General features: G+C 40.3%; 1 protein-coding gene across 1 annotated transcript in view; it reads right to left on the bottom strand.

The window, feature by feature from the left end:
- The window catches only part of LOC139420681 (phospholipid phosphatase-related protein type 4), a 36,239-nt gene extending 22,684 nt beyond the window's left edge, over positions 1-13,555 (bottom strand). Inside the window, exons 1-2 of the mRNA XM_071170901.1 lie at positions 13,225-13,555; positions 1,102-1,287 (exon numbers count right to left, since the gene is read on the bottom strand). Of these exons, the coding sequence (XP_071027002.1) occupies positions 1,102-1,287; positions 13,225-13,398 (360 nt within the window). The 5' untranslated portion in view covers positions 13,399-13,555. The remainder of the gene's footprint in view (positions 1-1,101; positions 1,288-13,224) is intronic.
- Between the last annotated feature and the right edge of the window lie 7,351 nt (positions 13,556-20,906).

Genomic DNA, 20,906 nt, shown 5'->3' with positions numbered 1-20,906 from the left:
CTGGGGAGAAGGTTCACCTTCCAACAGGACAACAACCTTAAGCACACAGGCAAGATAACGCAGGAGTGTCTCTGAATGTCCTTGAGTGGCCCAGCCAGAGCCCGGACTTGAACCCGATCGAACATCTCTGGAGAGACCTGAAAATAGCTGTGCAGCAACACTCCCCATCCAACCTGACAGAGCTTGAGAGGATCTATAGAGAGGAATGGGAGAAACTCCCCAAATACAGGTGTGTCAAGCTTGTAGCGCCATACCCAAAAATAATCGAGGCTGTAATCGCTGCCAAATTTTCAAAAACCTGTTTTTGCTTTGTCATTATGGGGTATTGTGTGTAGATTGATGAGGGAACAAATGATTTAACCCATTTTAGAATAAGGCTGAAATGTAACAAAATGTTCTAAAAGTCGACGGGTCTGAATACTATCCGATTGCACTGTATAGTGTGGTTGAAGATGCTATTTGTGATAAGTGCCTTTTCTTTTTATAAGTGCCTCAGATCAATACAGGAGGATTCTGGTAGTAAACAAGGTTTTCTGGTGGATAGAGAAAATATTTTGATGAGAGTTAGAGTTTTGTTTCGACAAGTCAAACTTCTCAAACACATCATTAGTCATACTTCGGACAACATCTTCAAAACCCTTACCAGACGGTAATCTCAGTCTTTTAGTTAGTGGGGAAGAGGCATCAACAGTGACACCAGATGAATTTCAATGTCAGATCACTGTACCCTTCATCTTAGCATGTAAAGACCTCCAGCTTTGGGTCAACTTAGTGTTATCATACTGACCTAAACTCTCTTCCTCCTAAGCGGCCAATCTTACGCTAGGATCTTCAGACATAACACCTTATCTAAAAACATGGCCTGCCTATTTCTGTTGGAAGAATAACCAAGTAGGCCTACAGGCAGCCCTCAAATAAAATGCAGAGTGTGACAAGTCAGGATGACATAGATAATGTCACTGGCATGTGTGCCTGTGTGTGCACATGAGCGAATGTGTGCATGTGTGTGTGCGCGTGTTGGCGGGCGAGCATGCCTGTGTGTGTGTTTGTGCACATGCATGCGTGCCTGCCTGCCTGCGTTTGTGTGTGTGTGTTACTGACCGTGATGGCGGGTCCAGCAAAGGCCAGGCTGAGCAGCATGAGCAGGGGGATAATCTCATGAGTGGACTCTATGTAGGGCAGGCTGAGGCTGCGGTCGTGGCAGCTGTACCCCGAGCGGACCGGCTTGAACACGTCTGTCAGCTCCAGAAAGTACAGACTCACCACCGACGACACCAGGATGGGGAGCTGCCCACGGGTAAACAAACAAACAAAAAAACAGATAAACAGAGAGACAAAACAACAAAACATGATATGTCAGAATCATTGCGTGGTTCGATTCACTCATTACTCTGATTCCAGTGGAGACGATGTATTCTGAGTCAATATCTCAGTTTCAGTGACCTGATGAAGGGGAAGTTGTCAAATCATAACTATGGTCTGTCCACCACCTTTCAACACAATGAAAGTGCAAAAAAACACTACATCCATGTTAACGAATCCTAGTTAGAAAGCTAATACATCATTTGGAAATACAACTCATTGATTGTTGCCACGAGTCAAAGACATACAAAAGCAGGGAATTAAACAGGTTACTCTAATGAACTCTTAGTGGTTGGTTCTTAGTCTCTAGTATTAGACAGATGGGTTACCTCCCACAATGTTCCAATCGTCTGGGATTTCAGAGACTAGTTGGTTCTAGGAACTACTGGAGCAAAATTTGGCACCAGTAGAACATGCATTAAAAGAGTGCATTGTTGGAGTGCTCTTCTATGTGATGTAGTCTTGCAGGCTAAGATAGGAATCATCACTGAACTGATTTCACATCGACCTGTCACAGTTCAGTTCTGTCCCTTGTCTTCTTCCAAGTAATTATGTCTTAAGTGCTCAGGGAGGATGGGTTCCCAAAGAGGAAAGTCACGTTTTTTTTTTTACAGGATTTTTACAGGATTACCTTCCACACCATCTCCTAAAGCAGAAAGGAAAGAGGTTTGCCACACACTAGGAGAAAATCTCATTAGGAAAAGGGGGTCACCTGATAAAGCCAAATAAATTATGATGATAAATCCAATTGGGATTTAATAGTGTACCCACAGAGATTTTGATATTGATATTAGCCTCGTACAAACCATCCTGATCTCGCAAGGTTACATTCTTTGCTAACGAGAACGCAGCAGTCAGGATGGTCTTGGAACAGGCTAGGTTGATATACCTAGTTGGTAGTACTGCAGTGTAATGTTGGGTAAACACTGGGGATCCAACACAATTAATATACAGAGTGAGATATGAACGACTGAAAAAACAGATGTAATTTTAGCATGCAAATGCCAATGTTTTGTAGCTTTACTGAACATGTCAATGTGTACCATTGAAAGTCTGTACGACTTACAGTCCAGTAAATAAGTTACACGTGAAGCCAGATACATGTGTAATTAAATGTAAAATTGGTAGCTCTCTGGGATGCAGTGCTGTACAGCATGTGGTCTGTGTTTGGCCTTGGGCATCCATCCTGATGCAGTAATTCCACATTCAGCTCTGAAACAGCCAGCTAGGAGGCTGTGACAGAGTACTCCACTGCTAGAGGAACAGAAGGACATCTTATTGATGCCAGAGTGTTAAAGTGACTCCACTCTTTCTATCTATCTATCTATCTATCTATCTATCTATCTATCTATCTATCTATCTATCTATCTATCTATCTATCTATCTATCTATCTATCTATCTATCTATTGGTGCCCTCTTATACAATTCCTTTGGAAGGTATTCAGACCCCTTGACTTTTTTTTATTGTGTTTTTCCCCCTCATCAATCTACACACAGTACACTATAATAATGATTTTTGCTAATTTATTATACAAATAAAAGACTGAAATACACTTTTACATAAATATTCAGACCCATTACTCGGTACTTTGCTGAAGCACCGTTGGCAGCGATTACAGGCTCGACTCTTCTTGTGTATGACGCTACAAGCTTGGCACACCTGTATTTGGGGAGTTTCTCCTATTCTTCTCTGTAGATCCTCTCAAGCTCTGTCAGGTTGGATGGGAACGTTGCTGCACAGCTATTTTCAGGTCTCTCCAGAGATGCTCGATCAGGCTTTGGCTACGCCACTCAAGGACATTCAGAGACTTGTCCTGAAGCCACTCCTGCGTTGTCTTGGCTGTGTGATTAGGGTCGTTGCCCTGTTGGAAGGTGAACCTTCACCCCAGTCTGAGGTCCTGAGTGCTCTTGAGTAAGTTTTCATTAAGGATCTCTCTGTACTTTTTCATCAAGGATCTCTCTGTTTCCCTCGATCCTGACTAGTCTCCCAGTCCATGTCGCTGAAAAACGTCCCCTCAGCATGATTCTGCCACCACCATGCTTTACCGTAGGGATGATGCCAGGTCTCCTCTAGATATGGCGTTTGGCATTCAGGCAAAAAAGTTCAATCTTGGTTTCATCAGATCAGATAATCTTGTTTCTCATGATCGGAGAGTCTTTAGGTGCCTTTTAGCAAACTCCAAGGGGGCTGTCATGTGACTTTTACTGAGAAGTGGCTTCCGTCTGGCCACTCTACCATAAACGCCTAATTGTTGGAGTGCTACAGAGATGGTTGTCCTTTTGAAAGGTTCTCCCATCTCCACAGAGGAACTCTAGAGCTCTATCAGCGAGACCATCGGGTTTTTGGTCACCTCCCTGAGCAAGGCCCTTATCCCCCAATTGCTCAGTTTGGCCGGGCAACCAGCTCTAGGAAGAGTCTTGGAGGTTCCAAAATTCTTCCATTTAGGAATGATGGAGGCCACTGTGTTCTTGGGGACATTCAATGCTGCATAAATGTCTCAGAGCGCTACGGACAATTCCTTCGACCCCATGGCTTGGTTTATTGGTCAACTGTGGGACCTTATACAAACCGGTGTGTGTCTTTCCAAATCATGTCCAATCAATTGAATTTACCACAGGTGGACTCCAATCAAGTTGCAGACCATCTCAAGGATGATCAATGGAAACAGGATGCACCTGAGCTCTATTTTGAGTCTCATAGCAAAGGGTCTGAATACTTATGTAAATAAGGTATTTATGTTTATTGTTTTTAATACATTTGCCAAAATTTCTAAAAACCTGTTTTCACTTTGTCATTATGGGGTATTGTGTGTAGATTGCTGAGGAAATGGTTTTATTTAATCCAGTTTAGAATAAGGCTGTATCGTAACAAAATGTGGAAAAAAGTCAAGGGGTCTGAATACTTTCCGAAGGCAGTGTATATCACATCTGCAGTGCCTTCCATACCTCAAAATCTGTCCAGCCAGCATTTTTCACTCGACCAGCTATCTTTAAATATTTATGTTAGGGATATGTAATGACTGAGCTTGTTAGCCCATTACAAAACATTGATAGGGAAGGAAATATTTCAACCATTTTAATTTGAAAACATGAGTTTGACTAAGGGATCTGGAGGTATGATGACCTCAGCATACTCAACCCTGGCCAAACACACATTCATGCACATATGCACACACACGCACACATGCACACACACACACACAGACACACACACTGCCATGTTCATCTCGGATAAATATAGGTCAGTGGTACTGTGCCACCTTTCTCTCTAGAAGATAAACTACACAGAATCTGTCAGGAGGTGGAAGCTCACTTCAATTCATCTCTATCTTTTGCCAGGTTGATATTACTGTACTAAGGTGCATCCGGGAAGACACTGTATTCCCTATAATGTGCACTACTTTTGACCAGGGCACTTAGGGCAATTTACACAGAGGACATACAGTTGAAGTCACAAGTTTACATACACTTAGGTTGGAGTAATTAAAATTAGTTTTTCATCACTCCACAAATGTCTTGTTAACAAACTATATTTTTGGCAAGTCGGTTAGGGCATTTACTTTGTGCATGACACAAGTATTTTTTCTAACAATTGTTTACAGACAGGTTATTGCACTTATCATTCATTGTATCACAATTCCCATAGGTCAGAAGTTTACATACACTAAGTTGACTATGCCTTTAAACAGCTTGGAAAATTCCAGAAAATGATGTCATGGCTTTAGAAGCTTCTGATAGGCTAATTGATATAATTTTAGTCAATTAGAGATGTACCTGTGGATGTATTTCAAGGCCTACCTTCAAACTCAGTGCCTCTTTGCTTGACATCATGGGAAAATAAAAATAAATCAGCCATGACCTGAGAAAAAAAATTGTAAACCTGCACAAGTCTGGTTCATCCTTGAGAGCAATTTCCAAACGCCTGAAGGTGCCACGTTCATCTGTACAAACAATAGTACGCAAGTACAAACACCATGGGACCACACAGCCGTCATACCGCTCAGGAAGGAGACGCGTTCTGTCTCCTAGAGATGAACGTACTTTGGTGCGAAAAGTGCAAATCAATCCCAGAACAACAGCAAAGGACCGTGTGAAGATGCTGGAGGAAACAGCTACAAAAGTATCTATATCCACAGTAAAACGAGTCCTATATCGACATAACTTGAAAGGCAGCTCAGCAAAGAAGAAGCCACTGCTCCAAAACCGGCATAAAAAAGCCAGACTACGGTCTGGAGGCTTGCAAGCCGAAGAACACAATCCCAACCGTGAAGCACGGGGGTGGCAGCATCATGTTGTGGGGGTGCTTTGCTGCAGGAGGGACTGGTGCACTTCACAAAATAGATGGCATCATGAGGCAGGAAAATTATGTGGATATATTGAAGCAACATCTCAAGACATCAGTCAGGAAGATAAAGCTTGGTTGCAAATGGGTCATCCAAATGGACAATGACCCCAAGCATACTTACAAAGTAGTGGCAAAATGGCTTAAGGACAACAAAGTCAAGGTATTGGAGTGGCCATCACAAAGCCCTGACCTCAATCTTATAGTACATTTTTAGGCAGAACTGAAAAAGCGTGTGAAAGCAAGGAGGCCTACAAACCTGACTCAGTTACACCAGCTCTGTCAGGAGGAATGGGCCAAAATTCACCCAACTTATTGTGGGAAGCTTGTGGAAGGGTACCCATAACATTTGACCCAAGTTAAACAATTTAAAGGCAATGCTACCAAATACTAATTGAGTGTATGTAAACTTCTGACCTACTGGGAATGTGATGAAAGAAATAAAAGCTTAAATAAATCATTCTCTCTACTATTATTCTGACATTTTACATTTTTAAAATCAAGTGGTGATCCTAACTGACCTAAAACAGGGAATTTTTACTAGGATTAAATGTCAGGAATTGAGTTTAAATGTATTTGTCTAAGGTGTATGTACACTTCCGACATCAACTGTAAGTAAGTTGTAAGAAAAGTGTGTAATATAAATTGACCAATTTACAATTTCACAAGCGTTATCATCTAGCTAATCATCTAGCTAGCTACATTAGCCAGAGTCTTTGCATTGGTTCCCAGGTTTGCATCGGTTCCCATTTTACTAGATCTAGCTGACTATCATGTAGAGCAGGGGTGTCAAAGTCAAATGGACGGAGGGCCAAATAAAAAAATCAGCTACAAGACGAGGGCCGGACTGTTCGAATGTTCATTGAAAAATGTTTAAATGACGCATATAGTCTAGTGAACCTAATTGAACCTACTGAAAACCTAACAAATATATTACAATATGATCAGATAAATAAAGCAATATTTTCTTATGGCTCTGTCAGTAATCTTTAATTTTCAACAGACACAAAAGACAAATTTCCTTTATATAAATATCCCCATAACATGAACATTAAATGAAAGAAACCGGTATTCAAGGCACCATCAGTAGACTATATTTTCTATTTTAGCAAAAGTGGGCTAAATTTACTTCAAAGAAAAAACAATAATAGCAATTTTCTATCATCCACTCAACTGAAATATTTTTAAAATATAATTGGATTGAAATACAAAAAAATAAAGTGCAAAAATCTATTAATCAAAAACAACACTTTGTTTAAGGAGAAGTAACATGCAGTGAAAACAAATATTAAATTTTAACTTTTAAACTTGAACTGAGTAAAAACTCTAAATATGTGATTGCACAGTAATGTTCACTTGTTTGAGGTTGAGGGTGATACTTGGTGGTGTCCCATCTTTTCCACAAGTTCATCAATGTTCGGGGTAAGGCTCTGAGCTGAAGAAATCCTCAGAATTGAGTGGAGGTGTTCAGCAGTAAGTCGACTTCTGTGTGATGTTTTGTTCAGGTTCATCAAAGAAAACAGTTGTTCACACAGGTATGTGCTGCCAAACATAGACAACGTTTGAGCAGCCTGGATGCGCAGCTGGGGCATTGTGCCGGGGAGGAAACGGGCGAACTCCGCAGCACCCACTGCCGCATATTTTGCCCTCAGTGCATCATTGCATTGGAGGTCAATCAACTCCATTTGGAGGTTTGGTGGTGAGCTTTCCACGTCAACAGCAAATGGGTTACCGAGCAGTTCCAACCTGCTTTTTTGTGCTTCAAAGTCAGCAAATCGGCGTCGAAAGTCAGCGGCAAGCATACCTATTTTATCAGCCAACTGTGTGCTCGGGAACGCACTGGTAGAGAGCTTCTCTTTCATGGTCTGGCAGCTGGGAAAGTGGCTCAAATTTTCTTTCCGCATCTGCGTCTCCCACAGAGTCAGTTTGGTTTTAAATGCCTTCACTGTACTGTACATATCAGAGATGACACGATCCCGACCCTGCAGCTGCAAGTTTATTGCATTCAGATGACTCGTAATGTCACACAGAAAAGCCATTTCACACAGAAACATTTCGTCTCGGAGTTGTGTTGTGTCTTTCCCTTTGCTGTCCAAGAACAGACAAATCTCCTCACGAAGCTCGAAACATCTTTGAAGCACCTTTCCCTGGCTTAGCCATCGCACCTCTGTGTGATAAGGCAAATCACCATGCTCCGTTTCTAACTCCGTCAGAAATGCCTTGAACTGGCGGTGATTCAAACCTTTGGCTCTGATAAAGTTAACTGTGCGCGTGATGATGCTCATTACATGCTCCATTTTCAAGGCTTTACCGCACAACGCTTCCTGGTGTATGATACAATGATAAGCTGTCAGCTCACCTGTCGCGTTTTCCTCTTGCATCTTTTCCCGTATCTTCGCCACCAGTCCGCTCCTGTGTCCACACATCGCAGGTGCTCCGTCGGTTGTCAAACCCACGAGTTTTTCCCAAGGCAGCTCCATCTCATTTACACATCTTGACACCTCTTCATACAAATCATGCCCCGTAGTTGTGCCATGCATAGGACGTAAAGCCAAAAACTCCTCTGTCACGCTTAGGTTGGAGTCCACTCCGCGGATGAAAATTGACAACTGGGCAATGTCAGAAATGTCGGTGCTCTCATCCACAGCCAAGGAATATGCAATAAAATCTTTTCCCTTTTTCACAAGCTGCTCTTTTAGATTGATGGACAACTGGTCTACTCTCTCGGCAATGGTGTTTCTGCTCAGACTCACATTTAAAAAGAGTTGCCTTTTTTCTGGGCAAACTTCGTCACAAACTTTAATCATGCAGTTTTTGATGAAATCCCCCTCCGTAAATGGCCGGGCTGATTTAGCGATCTCTTCTGCCAAAATAAAACTGGCCTTGACAGTTGCGTCCGCGTGTGTGTCCGCGTGTTTCGTTTCATAATGTCGTCTCAGATTATACTCTTTCAGTACCGCCACACTTTCTCCACACAGAAGACACACAGGTTTTCCAGCTACCTTCGTGAACATATACTCCGACTCCCACCTTGTTTGAAACCCCCGGTTCTCAGTATCCACCTTCCGTTTTGCCATTTTTGATGGGTATCTGAAAGTTAATTTTACTGTGATGCTGACGACTGCTGTGCCAATAAATATTGAAATGAAGCAGCCTACTGCTCGGTGCGTCACCTTTGCATTGTGGGAAATGTAGTATTGGTGCGTGTAAAAGATCTGCGGGCTGCCGGCTTGCTGCGGGCCGGTTCTAATAATAAATCAAGATCATCCCAGGGGCCGTAAAAAACCTTCTTGCGGGCCGGATGTGGCCCGCGGGCCTTGACTCTGACATATGTGATGTAGAGTTTAGGCCTACACTTCCTCTTTCAATTATAATCTGGGGAGGTCAAAATAATGAAAAACGATCTAACAAATATTTTCATTTTAAAATGTTGATTACTTCACCTTGCCATTATCATTCACCTGATGATAAGACAAGATGTGAATCATAATTATTTTGCTAACATACTTTGGGTTGCCGGTTTGCCGGTTTGCCTGGAAGGGGGTCCCTGGTGTAGAAGCATATGCTATCTAGCGTTGCTGACTAGCGTCGCTAGCATGACTAGCATGCTAGCAAGCTTTAATGACGATACCAGTTAGTCGTGGATGCTCAAAATCAAGCTAATGCTACTGAACTCATGACAAAATCATGTTTTTACATTGTAGGGGCTATTGATGTTTTGGTTGTTTGTTTTTTGCTTAATGACCTTGCAAATATCACCTGTTTGCATTTCACTATGTGGCTAATCTGGTTTTAGCATGAGAAAAATGACCGAAGTCCCAAATTCCTGTGAGATACTGCGAGAATTTGCAGACTCAGATCCTCAGCACTAAAAGATCTGGTCCTGGATTAGGAGCCTCTCCCTAATCTAAACCAGCAACGTAGTACACCTTTAATAGTAAGGCCTAAAGGAGAACCCTCGAAAACTCTCACATGGGATGTATTCATGTACATTAGTCTTTCTAAAAACATACATAATAGACTGCAACATTTACAATTTATAAACCCCAGGTACATGCAGTCTAATGAACATGAATATGCTGGTAACAAAAACAGTCCTATTTCTGTCCCCTATCTTGCCACTGCCAGACAAGACTGTACCTCTAATCTCACTCTGCTTTAACTCAGATCTAGTGATTACAGAAATGAAAGGCAGGGAAGTGACAGATGAAGTTAAATAATGGATGGCTAGAAATGGAAAGTGGACTGGTTGGTCGGTGTAGGCTATTTATAGCATGTAACAGCAGGGGTTGGAACCAAAATTGTTTCGTTCTGAACAGAACCATTTATTTTATTGTTCCACTGTTCCGACCTGAAAAATATAGTTCTGAACCGGTTCGAACCAAAAAGAGTACTGATTTATATCGTTCCTTTCTGTTCCTTTTAAACCTCTGAAATCAATTCATTTTTTGTACATTTAGCTTGACATTAAATTACTTCACCAATCAGTGTGGCTAGAGCAGCTCTAGACTGGGCAAGCTATAGTTGTTTACATGCGTGATGGACAGACAAGTGTAGGGAGCGAGATGCGACTGAAATTTTGTGGGTGGGGAAAGAGCGAGAGAGGGTGGAGGAGGAGGCTTGGCTTAAAGTGCTGGGTATATTGTTATGACATGCATTATAATGAATTAGGCCCACAGAATTATACCTATGGAGGAGTTGCTTCTATGGAGGAATTTTGAATGTCTTTGAACTTCAGAGAGTTGGCTTAACGTCGGACCACAGCTAGCTAGCTAAAAAGCTTGTACGTGCAGAACTGCACCAGAATTAAAAACACGTTTTAGCTTTTTGTAATTCATAAATCCAATGTGCAATGTGATAACTATAGTATCCTTAACTAGCATTGAAAACGTGTACCCATTCTTCTCTAATGAAAAATCTCTCCCTAATTTCTGAATTACAGAATTACAGTAGGCTACAGTAGCCTATGCTTTGGAGGGGGAGACGCAGCACACACACGCACACACACACTGGAAAAAATATTTTCAGTTGGCAGGCTGACACAGGAATCATTTTCTGAGTGACTGAGTGAGGGATTTTCATAGGCGCTTTGTTGCATTTTTTGAGGACTGAAAAAAAATCCTGGAAAATAAAATAACATTATTAACTGGTTCCCATGCTTTTAAAATAACGGTTCTGTTCCCGGAACAGTATAGATCACGCTCATTCCTGGTTCTGATTCTGTTCCTTCAAGAATTTCGCTATTTTACGTTTTTTGGTTCTGTTCCCTGAACTGTTCCAAACCCTGTGTTGCAGCACTGACTAAAGGTATCATCTCACAAGGCAGCGAAGGTGTCCTTCTGAGGATGATGGAGGTTTGACGAGTGTTTTACTGTGCACATACAGTACGTACAGACCTATAAGACTGTAATTAAACCAAGCATGGGTGTCTTACAGCCCTATACGCATGTCATTACAGCCCTATAAGACTGCCATTATAATAATAATAATCAAACCATAGGAACCAATTGATAGGAAACACGTGTTCTGTTCCAAAAAAACTAAGAAGCATAGCACTCATAATGTATATCCAATCGCTGACTTCATACTGAGTGGTATGGTGTGTATGTTCATGTGGACATTGGAAACAGCCAGTGGATCAAAGACATGATGTGGTCAATATTGCCTGCAGTTGAGATGTGTGTTGTGGTGCAGCCATGTGGTTTCTCCTTCTCCAGCAGTGCTGTAAAGGTAGCTGTCCAGGAGCAGTGGGATGGTTTTCCACATGTGTTTTAAGGTGAGAGGGGCATTTACAAAAAATAAGATCTTATGAATTGATGAATTAACAAACGGATGAACAAATTAATAAGAGAATGAACAAATATGACACTTATTTGCAACTCCCTCTGTGTATGCATTGCAACATCTACATGTAGCCTAGGTATGCCTAATACTCTGCTTATGCTCTATATTTCAAGAGCTATGTATTCACCAGCATAAGCCCCACTGGCTCCATTCGGCACTGTATGGGGTGATGCTGGACCTTTGCTAGACCAAAGGGGAGAACTAAACTGGCTTTATTGTCAGAGAACAGGTTCCAAAATATGACAGATTTGTACTACAGTACATACAGTACAAAACAGAACATTGCAATACAGTAGAGTGCAGAACAGTGCAGTACAGTGCAGTACAGTACAAAAGAGAAGAGTGCAATGCAGAACAGTGCAGAACAGTGCAGTACAGTGCAGTAGAGTGCAGTACAGTGCAGAACAGTGCAGTACAGTGCAGAACAGTGCAGTACAGTGCAGAACAGTGTAGTACAGTGCAGAACAGTGCAGTACAGTGCAGAACAGTGCAGTACAGTGCAGAACAGTGCAGTACAGTACACTCCATGTCTTTGATCCATCCTTTGAACATAAAGTTTTCCCCTGTTTAATCTAAAACGGTTTTTCACTACACTGTGTGCTCAAATTGGTTCCACTAGAGACACAAGCCTCAGGCAAGACAAACTCTACAAGGCCACTATAACTCAGAATCTTAATAGAATCAATAAGCAAGGTTCTTTAAAAGTGAAGCCATGGTTTAAGATACAGGACACTCCTCAAAATAACTACTCCCTTAAAACGGACTATGGGCCGTTCTGGCTCGGACATGGGTTACTTGCTGCCCCTGACATGGTGATGTAGGTTGTGTAGTTTAAATATCCAGAGACATCACAGGAAATGTGCATGTCCCATTGGTGTGGAGAAGGGATGCTGAACTGGTTGAACTGCGATGAAAGACTGTGTTAAAAAATCCTAGATCTACAGTAATATATGGTATTTGGCAGCCACGCTTCATAGGAAACATGAATCGGTTAAATAGAGCTGAGCTGACTTCTGAGTCCTGAATGTTCAGTGTCTGATAGAGTCATATATGCTACTTACTGCCTACCACAGATGTCCAGATTTCCACACACACACTCACGCACGCGCGCGCGCACGCACACACACACACACACACACACACACACACACACACACACACACACACACACACACACACACACAGACTCAGATAAATGCACACACACTAACACACATGCACACAGTAAATGTGCATGCTTGTGAGTGATATTTCTGTTTTATCATCTTGTGCATAGTGAATCATTTGATGCATAGTGAATCGTTTGGTGCTTGCATCCAGAGAACATCAACAACATGTGTTCGATCATGTGTATTGAAACCAAACATCAATACCAATCAATATATGTAATTCATACACATCATGTACATAATTTGAAATTGAACTGCTGGCATGTATTGTTCCATGACTGCAATAGCCTATTATCATTAGTCATCTGATTTACCTATTTATTTGTTTCTTGTTTTTTGATAATTCGTTGCAGCCCTCCTATTCATGCAACATTATTGTTTTGTTTTGTTTTTCGGATGAAATTATGTGTCATTTTTTTAAATCATGTTTTCATAGTCATAATTAATGTAACTATCCTGTTATTCTCCGAGTCAGCCCAGTCTCCAAAAAGAGAGAATCAACCTACCTCAACGAAATAGAAGCAGGGCAGCAAGCTGACGCTGTCTTTCGTCATATTTCCTTTTTGTCTTTCTCTTGAAGACATGATTGGTCCCCCGATACTCGATAAAATAATAGCGGTAACCTGCTGTAAGATGGTCAAATGTCCAATACTGCTGTCACAACTGGGTGCCAATATCATACGCGCACGACTGCCCCTCGCTTCATTCCGAAGTATACCGTGGATGAAGAGTGCGGGTTGCAACCACAGTCGGCATGCACCTCACAAGACTCTCTTAAAAAGACACAGCATCTCCTAACCTGATTTTGAGAAAGTATCCTTGTTGCTAATATAGCATCATTTGCATCTCTTGATAAAGACTTGGCATACACTTGGGCCGCACGAGCAGTCACCGAGTAAAGTCCTTGGAAAGCTGCTATGACATCAGCAGTGCTCTCCTGTTTTACACTCTGGCGCTTTAGGGAAAGGCGCAGGCGCACTCCGGAACGCATGCATTCATAAACATGAACTGACCACATTTTAATTAGCTCAGCAGTAAAACAGTCACAGTATACAGTAGATTTTGACTTGTCTGTTAATCAGGCTTATGTGTGCAGTAGCTTCCAGATGACAACAGGAATCAATCCGTTTCTACTGTAAATGTCTTCTAGCAATACCTATCAACAGGACCATTGCTAGCCTTTTGGGGGCCCTAAGCGAGATTTGGTTGCCCCCTAATTTTAAATTCAGAGAGAATAAATTCGTTTTAAAGTTAATTTTCTGCAATTCTATACATTATGCCATGGGGAGGAGAGACAGTTAGCAATTTTATGGCAAATTCCATGTAGTTCAAATAGTTTTTGCAATGGGGCAGATTTCAAGATCACCGTGCACTTTCACCACCCTGTGAAGTTTACCATACGTTTTTTCATCTGTAGCCTAATAAACTGAATGGTTTCTCGAGTCGTGGTGGTAGGACCACACACCATATTATCGTGTGACTCCAAGTTTACTTCGATATGATGGTTATTATATCAATATTTGCGCATAAAGTCGTTTACACCGCTATTTCTCACATAATTAATTTTACGGACAGAAAAAAATCCCACCATGTCCAACGGACAAATTTTTTGTCGGCATTATACAATTGTACTGAAACTTCATGATTCCATCACAGCAGTCGTCTTTGTTTTTTTCATACGGAATGACTTTACTCACATAAAAACTGTGGATGGAAACATGGTTAGTGACTAACATAACAAGAAACAAATAATAGCTGAAGCACAACCAAATGTCAAACTTGTACCTACTGAATTCCACTATTCTAACTCTCAACAGTAAGTTGAGACTGAGTTCCAAAAGATAAAAATGGGGTTTAGGGCCCCCTAACGGCCTGGGGCCCTAAGCAATAACTTATGTTGCTTATGCCTGGAGCTGGCCCTGCCTATTGATCTTGGCTGGATAGATGGCTGCTTAATGTGACTGTGGTTCAAGTGTAGCAGTATTGTGCAGCACTAATGGTGTAAAAACTTGATAGCCTATATCTTTAATGAGACTATCTATTACTGGCATTGATACAGAGTGGGTGTAATTAATGGACTCCCATTAATGATTGTTCTCTCCTCAGGGAGGAGAGGACAATCATAATTAATTAACGAAATATTCCTCTTTTCAACTATCTTCAGACCCATTTCACATCCTCTGATTACTTTTTTCATTTTTCAAATATCTATTAATTGGGCCCACGGTCAGAAGATAAGAATGATCCAAATCTGTTAAATATGCCTACATTTAGAAAACAAGACACTTGCGGTAATTCAGCACCATTCATGTTAATTCAGAATCACATGGCAGTTAGCCACTATTAGCCACTCTAAATGTAGGCTACCTGGAAGTTTATGTCACTCTGGTATCTGACTAGCAAACGGACACCATGCCTAGTGAGTAACCTATATTCCTGAATACAGTGGCAAGAAAAAGCATGTGAACCCTTTCAAATTACCCATTTCTGCATAAATGATCAATTTCTGCATAAATTTGTCACAACAATAGACAAACACAGTCTGCTTATATTAACAACACACAAACAATTATACGTTTTCAGGTCTTTACTGAACACACTGTGTAAACATTCACAGTGCAGAGCGGTAAAAGTATGTGAACCTGTGGATTTAATAACTGGTTAACCCTCCTTTTTGCAGTAATAACCTCAACCAAACATTTTCTGTAGTTGTTGATCAGACCTGCACAACAGTCAAGAGGGATTTTGAAACATTCTTCTATGCAAAACTATATCAGTTCAGCAATATTCTTGGGATGTCTGGTGTGAACTGCTCTCTTGAGGTCATACCACAGCATCTCAATTGGGTTGAGGTCAGACCACAGCATCTCAATTGGGTTGAGGTCAGGACTCTGACTGGGCCATTCCAGAAGGCGTATTTTATTCTGTTGAAGCCATTCTGTTGTTGATTTACTTCTGTGTTTTGGGTCGTTGTCCTGTTGCATCACCCAACTTCTGTTGAGCTTCAATTGGCGGACAGATTCTAAAGGATTCTAGTCTAACATTCTCCTGCAAAATGTCTTGATAAACTTGGGAATTCATTTTTCTGTCAATGATAACAAGCTGTCAAGGCAAAGCAGCCCCAAACCATGATGCTCCCTCCACCATACTTTACAGTTGGGATGAGGTTTTGATGTTGGTGTGCTTGTCTTTTTTTCTCCACACATAGTGTTGTGTGTTCCTTCCAAGTAACTCAACTTAAGTTTCATCTGTCCACAGAATATTTTGCCAGTAGTGCTGTGGAACATCCGGGTGCTATTTTGCGAACCTCAGACGTGCAGTAATGTTTTTTTATGGACAGCAGTGGCTTCTTCCGTAGAGTCCTCCCATGAACACCATTCTCGTTTATTTTTTACGTATCGTAGACTCGTCAACAGAGATGTTAGCATGTTCCAGAGATTTCTGTAAGTCTTTAGCTGACACTCTAGGATTCTTCTTAACCTCGTTGAGCATTCTGCTCTGTGCTCTTGCAGTCATCTTTGCAGGACGGCCACACCTAGGGAGAGTAGCAACAGTGCTGAACTTTCTCCATTTATAGACAATTTGTCTTACCATGCCCTGATGAATATTAAAGCTTTTAGAGATAGTTAATAAATCATTTTCAGCTTTAGGCAAGTCAACTATTCTTAATCTTAGGTCTTTTGAGATCTATTTTGTTCAAGGCATGGGTCACATCAGGCAATGCTTCTTGTGAATATTTTTTTTTATAGTGCAGGGCAGCTCTAACTGTCTCATTGATTGGACTCAGGGTTAGCTGACTCCTGACTCCAATTAGCTTTTGGAGAAGTCATTAGCCTAGGGGTTCACATACTTTGTCCAACCTATACTGTGAAAGTTTGAATGATGTATCCAACAGAGACAAGAAAAATACAACAACTTGTGTGTTATTAGTTTAAGCACAGTGTGTTTGTCTATGGTTGTGTCTTAGATGAAGATCAGATCAAATTGTATGACCAATTTATGCAGAAAACCAGGTAATTGCAAAGGGTTCACATACTTTTTCTTGCCACCTTTTACTAGGAGAAAGAGTTAGAGTTGATGGGGGATGGGACGATAGCAACAGTGGTGTAAACTAGCCTTCACTTCCATGACATTACAGCAAAAAGACTGTCCATGGTTGCGCATGCGCAGTCGCGCATTTGCTGCATCCACCAAGGTAATTGACAACATACCGGAGACACTGAAAGTATTGAAATTAATGAGTTATTTTCACGAGAAGGGACCTTGGAAATTCGTAGAACACTAAATGTACATCCAAGAAGCAAACGTCCGTAGAGATACAAACATATGAGTCACGTCTGGTTGTTTATTTATCACGTTCAGACTTCTGAAGCTGTTGAGTCGCTAAAACTCCTTGAGCAGTCCAAGGTAGGACTTTTTCCCGTTATCCCGTCAGCACTGCAGAGACTGTGGTAATTGTCGCAGGGTAGATGTTCAGTCGTAACTGCTCTGCATTTTGTTAGGTAGGCTACGGTTCGTGCAGAGAATGAGAAAATACAGCAATGCACCACACATGATAGCCTATGGCTCTATGCTTTCTAAGGACGTGTGGTGGTGTGCATCGAGGAGGAAAGCTAAGAAAACGTCAAAACATTCATATCGGTAGAGTTTCAGAGTATTGCCATTTTGAAATGAGGCTCAATGTACTACATTCGTTGTTATAGTGTTATTACGATCTGCCTTGTTACAGTTTCAGGTGCTCTGATCATTATTGTGTTGTATAGGCTACTGTACCCATGGATCCCTGATACAATCTTCAACCTACACTGTACATACAGTACACAGTAAAACATTGATGATGCAATTCATCTGTAGCAATTTATAGACGTATTTGAATATACCCTTAAAGGGGTAATCAGCTGTTGCTACATCCATTTATTGACTTAAATTAAATATGTGCCGATTGATTATTGAAGAATATAACTTACATATGACATGAGCTTAGTTCAACTGTCATACCCCATCAGAACCCAGCATATAAGCTTGTTTTACTCCAATGTTTGCAAACCAATATAAAACCTTAAAACATGATTAAAACTATCATTTTGATATCTTGGATGGTCAGTCCTTGCATTCATAGCTCTGTCTATGAATTTGAGAGTGGTTACATTTGAAGAGTTTTGTTCCAAATCACTGTATATCCATTTTCAAAAATGTTAGAAAATTAGCTTTTATTTAAAAAAATTAATTATTAAAGAGATTGGTGTGTTTTTTCACAATCTAATCATGGCATAGGTTGTTCAACGACAGACATGTAGTTGTTTAAAATGTATCAGTTTAGGGTTTCAATACAGAGTCAAATAATCATGTTTTTGCTAAATGCTATATAATCGCCAAACTCCCAGATAAATAAGTAGTACTGCTAGGTTTTACACAGTCAAATGTAACAAATAACTACATTTTAAAGAAATAAATGTACAAATGATACATTTGTGACATCAAAACAGTATTCATACCCCTTGACTTATTCCACATGTTGTTGTGTTACTGCCTAAATTCAACATTGATTAAATATATTTTTTTCTCACACATCTACACACAATAACAAATAATGACAAAGTGAAAACATATTTTTTGAAATATTTGTACATTTATCGAAAATGAAATATTGAAGTATTCACACCCCTGAGTCAGTACTTTGCAGAAGCACCTTTGGCAGTGATTACAGCAGTGAGTCTTTCTGGCAAGTCTCGTAAGAGCTTTCCACACCTGGATTGTGCAACATTTGCCATTATTATTTAAAAAAATCTTCAAGCTCTGTCAAATTTGTTGGCAAGACCATTTTCAGGTCTTGCCCTAGATTTTCAAGTAGATTTAAGTCAAAACTGTGACTCAGCCACTCAGGAACATTCACTGTCTTCTTGGTAAGCAACTCCAGTGTAGATTTGGCCTTGTGTTTTAGGTTATTAACCTGCTGAAAGGTGAATTCATCTCCCAGTGTCTGGTAGAAAGCAGACTGAACCACGTTTTCCTCTAGGATTTTGCCTCAGTTTCTTTTTTTATCCTGAAAAATTCCCAATCCTTAACAACTACAAGCATACCCATAAAACATGATGCAACCACCACCATTCTTAAAAATATGGAGAGTGGTACTTAGTAATGTGTTGTATTGGATTACTTTAGTGCCGTGTAAACAGGATGCAAGTTTTGGAATATTTTTATTCTGTACAGGTTTCCTTCTTTTCACTCTGTCAATTAGGGGAAGGGAAAGGGGGATACCTAGTCAGTTGTCCAACTGAATGTATTCAACTGAAATGTGTCTTCCGCATTTAACCCAACCCCTCTGAATTAGGTTAGTATTATGGAGTAACTACAATGTTGTTGATCCATCCTCCATTTTCTCCTATAACAGCAATTAAACACTGTAACTGTTTTAAAGTCACCATTAGACTCATGGCGAAATCCTAGAGCGGTTTCCTGCTTCTCCGGCAACTGAGTTAGGAAGAACGCCTGTATCTTTGTTGTGACCATGTTCAAATGTCAGCTTTTTTTTTTACCCATCTACCATTAGGTGCCCTTCTTTGCGAGGAATTGGAAAACTTCCCGGGTCTTTGTGGTTGAAACTGTGTTTGAAATTCACTGCTCGACTGAGGGGCCTTACAAATTGTATGTGTGAGGTACAGAAATTAGGTAGTCATTAAAAAATTATGTTAAACACCATTATTGCACACAGAGTGAGTCCATGCAACTTGTTATGCGACTTGTTAAGCACATGTTTACTCCTCAACTTATTTAGGATTGCCATAACAAAGGGGTTGAATACTTATTGACTCAAGACATTTCAGTTTTTCATCTATAATTAATTTTTAAAAAAGGAAATAAGAAAAACATAATTCCACTTGAACATTACGGGGTATTATGTGTAGGCCAGTGACCAAAGAATCTAAACCATTTTATACTCAGGTTGTAACACAAAAAAAAGTTAAGAGGTATGAATACTATATACAGTACCAGTCAAAAGTTTGGACACACCTACTCATTGAAGGGTTTTCCTTTATTTTTAAAATGTTCTACATTGTAGAATAGTATAGTGAAGACATCAAAACTCTGCAATAACAAATATGGAATCATGTAGTAACCAAAAAAATAGTAAAATATATCAAAATATATTTTAGATTTTAGATTCTTCAAAGTAGCTACCCTTTGCCTTAATGATAGCTTTGCACACTCTTGGCATTCTCTCAACCAGCTTCACCTGGAATGCTTTTCCAACAGTCTTGAAGGCGTTCCCACATATGCTGAGCACTTATTGGCTGCTTTTCCTTCCCTCTGCGGTCCAACTCATCCCAAACCATCTCAGTTGGGTTGAGGTCAGGTGATTGTGGAGATCAGGTGCAGCACTCCATCACGCTCCTTCTTGGTCAAATAGCCCTTACACAGCTCAGAGGTGTGTTTGGTCATTGTCCTGTTTATGTCTTAAGATAATGATGGACTGTCATTTCTCTTTGCTTATTTGAGCTTTTCTTGCCATAATATGGACTTGGTATTTTCCCAAATAGGGCAACCTTCTGTATACCACCACTATCTTGTCACAACACAACTGATTGGCTCAAACACATTAAGAAGGAAAGAAATTCCACATATTATCTTTTAACAAGGCACTCTTATTAATTGAAATGCATTCCAGGTTACTACCTCATGAAGCTGGTTGAGAGAATGCCAATAGTGTGCAAAGCTGTCATCAAGACAAAGGGTGGCTACTTTGAAGAATCTAAAATCTAAAATCTATTTTAATTTGTTTAATATGTTTTTGGTTACTACATGATTCCATGTGTTATTTCATAGTTGTGATGTTCACTACTGTTCTACAACTTAGAAGATAGTAAAAATATAGAAAAATCCTGAGCATGTTTGTCCAAACTTTTGACTGGTATTGTATATTTTAAATTCAATAATTAAGTACAGTATTGTGAGATCTGTATGTAAAAATTTAAATGTTACATTTTTGTCATTTAGCAGATGCTCATATCCAGAGCGACTTACATTCATCATAAGATAGCTAGGTGAGACAATCACATATCACAATCAAATATACATAATACAAACATTCCATTCCAGTTTAACAATGGATATAGCATTTTGCAAAAGAAAACACATTTTAAACACACCTAAAATATATTAATTTAAAATCTGAGAACAGTGATATATT

Source organism: Oncorhynchus clarkii, chromosome 11, assembly GCF_045791955.1.
Source record: "Oncorhynchus clarkii lewisi isolate Uvic-CL-2024 chromosome 11, UVic_Ocla_1.0, whole genome shotgun sequence".
Taxonomy (NCBI): domain Eukaryota; kingdom Metazoa; phylum Chordata; class Actinopteri; order Salmoniformes; family Salmonidae; genus Oncorhynchus; species Oncorhynchus clarkii.
Note: the sequence above shows the minus strand (reverse complement) of the source record. Positions and strands in the feature narration are given on the sequence as shown.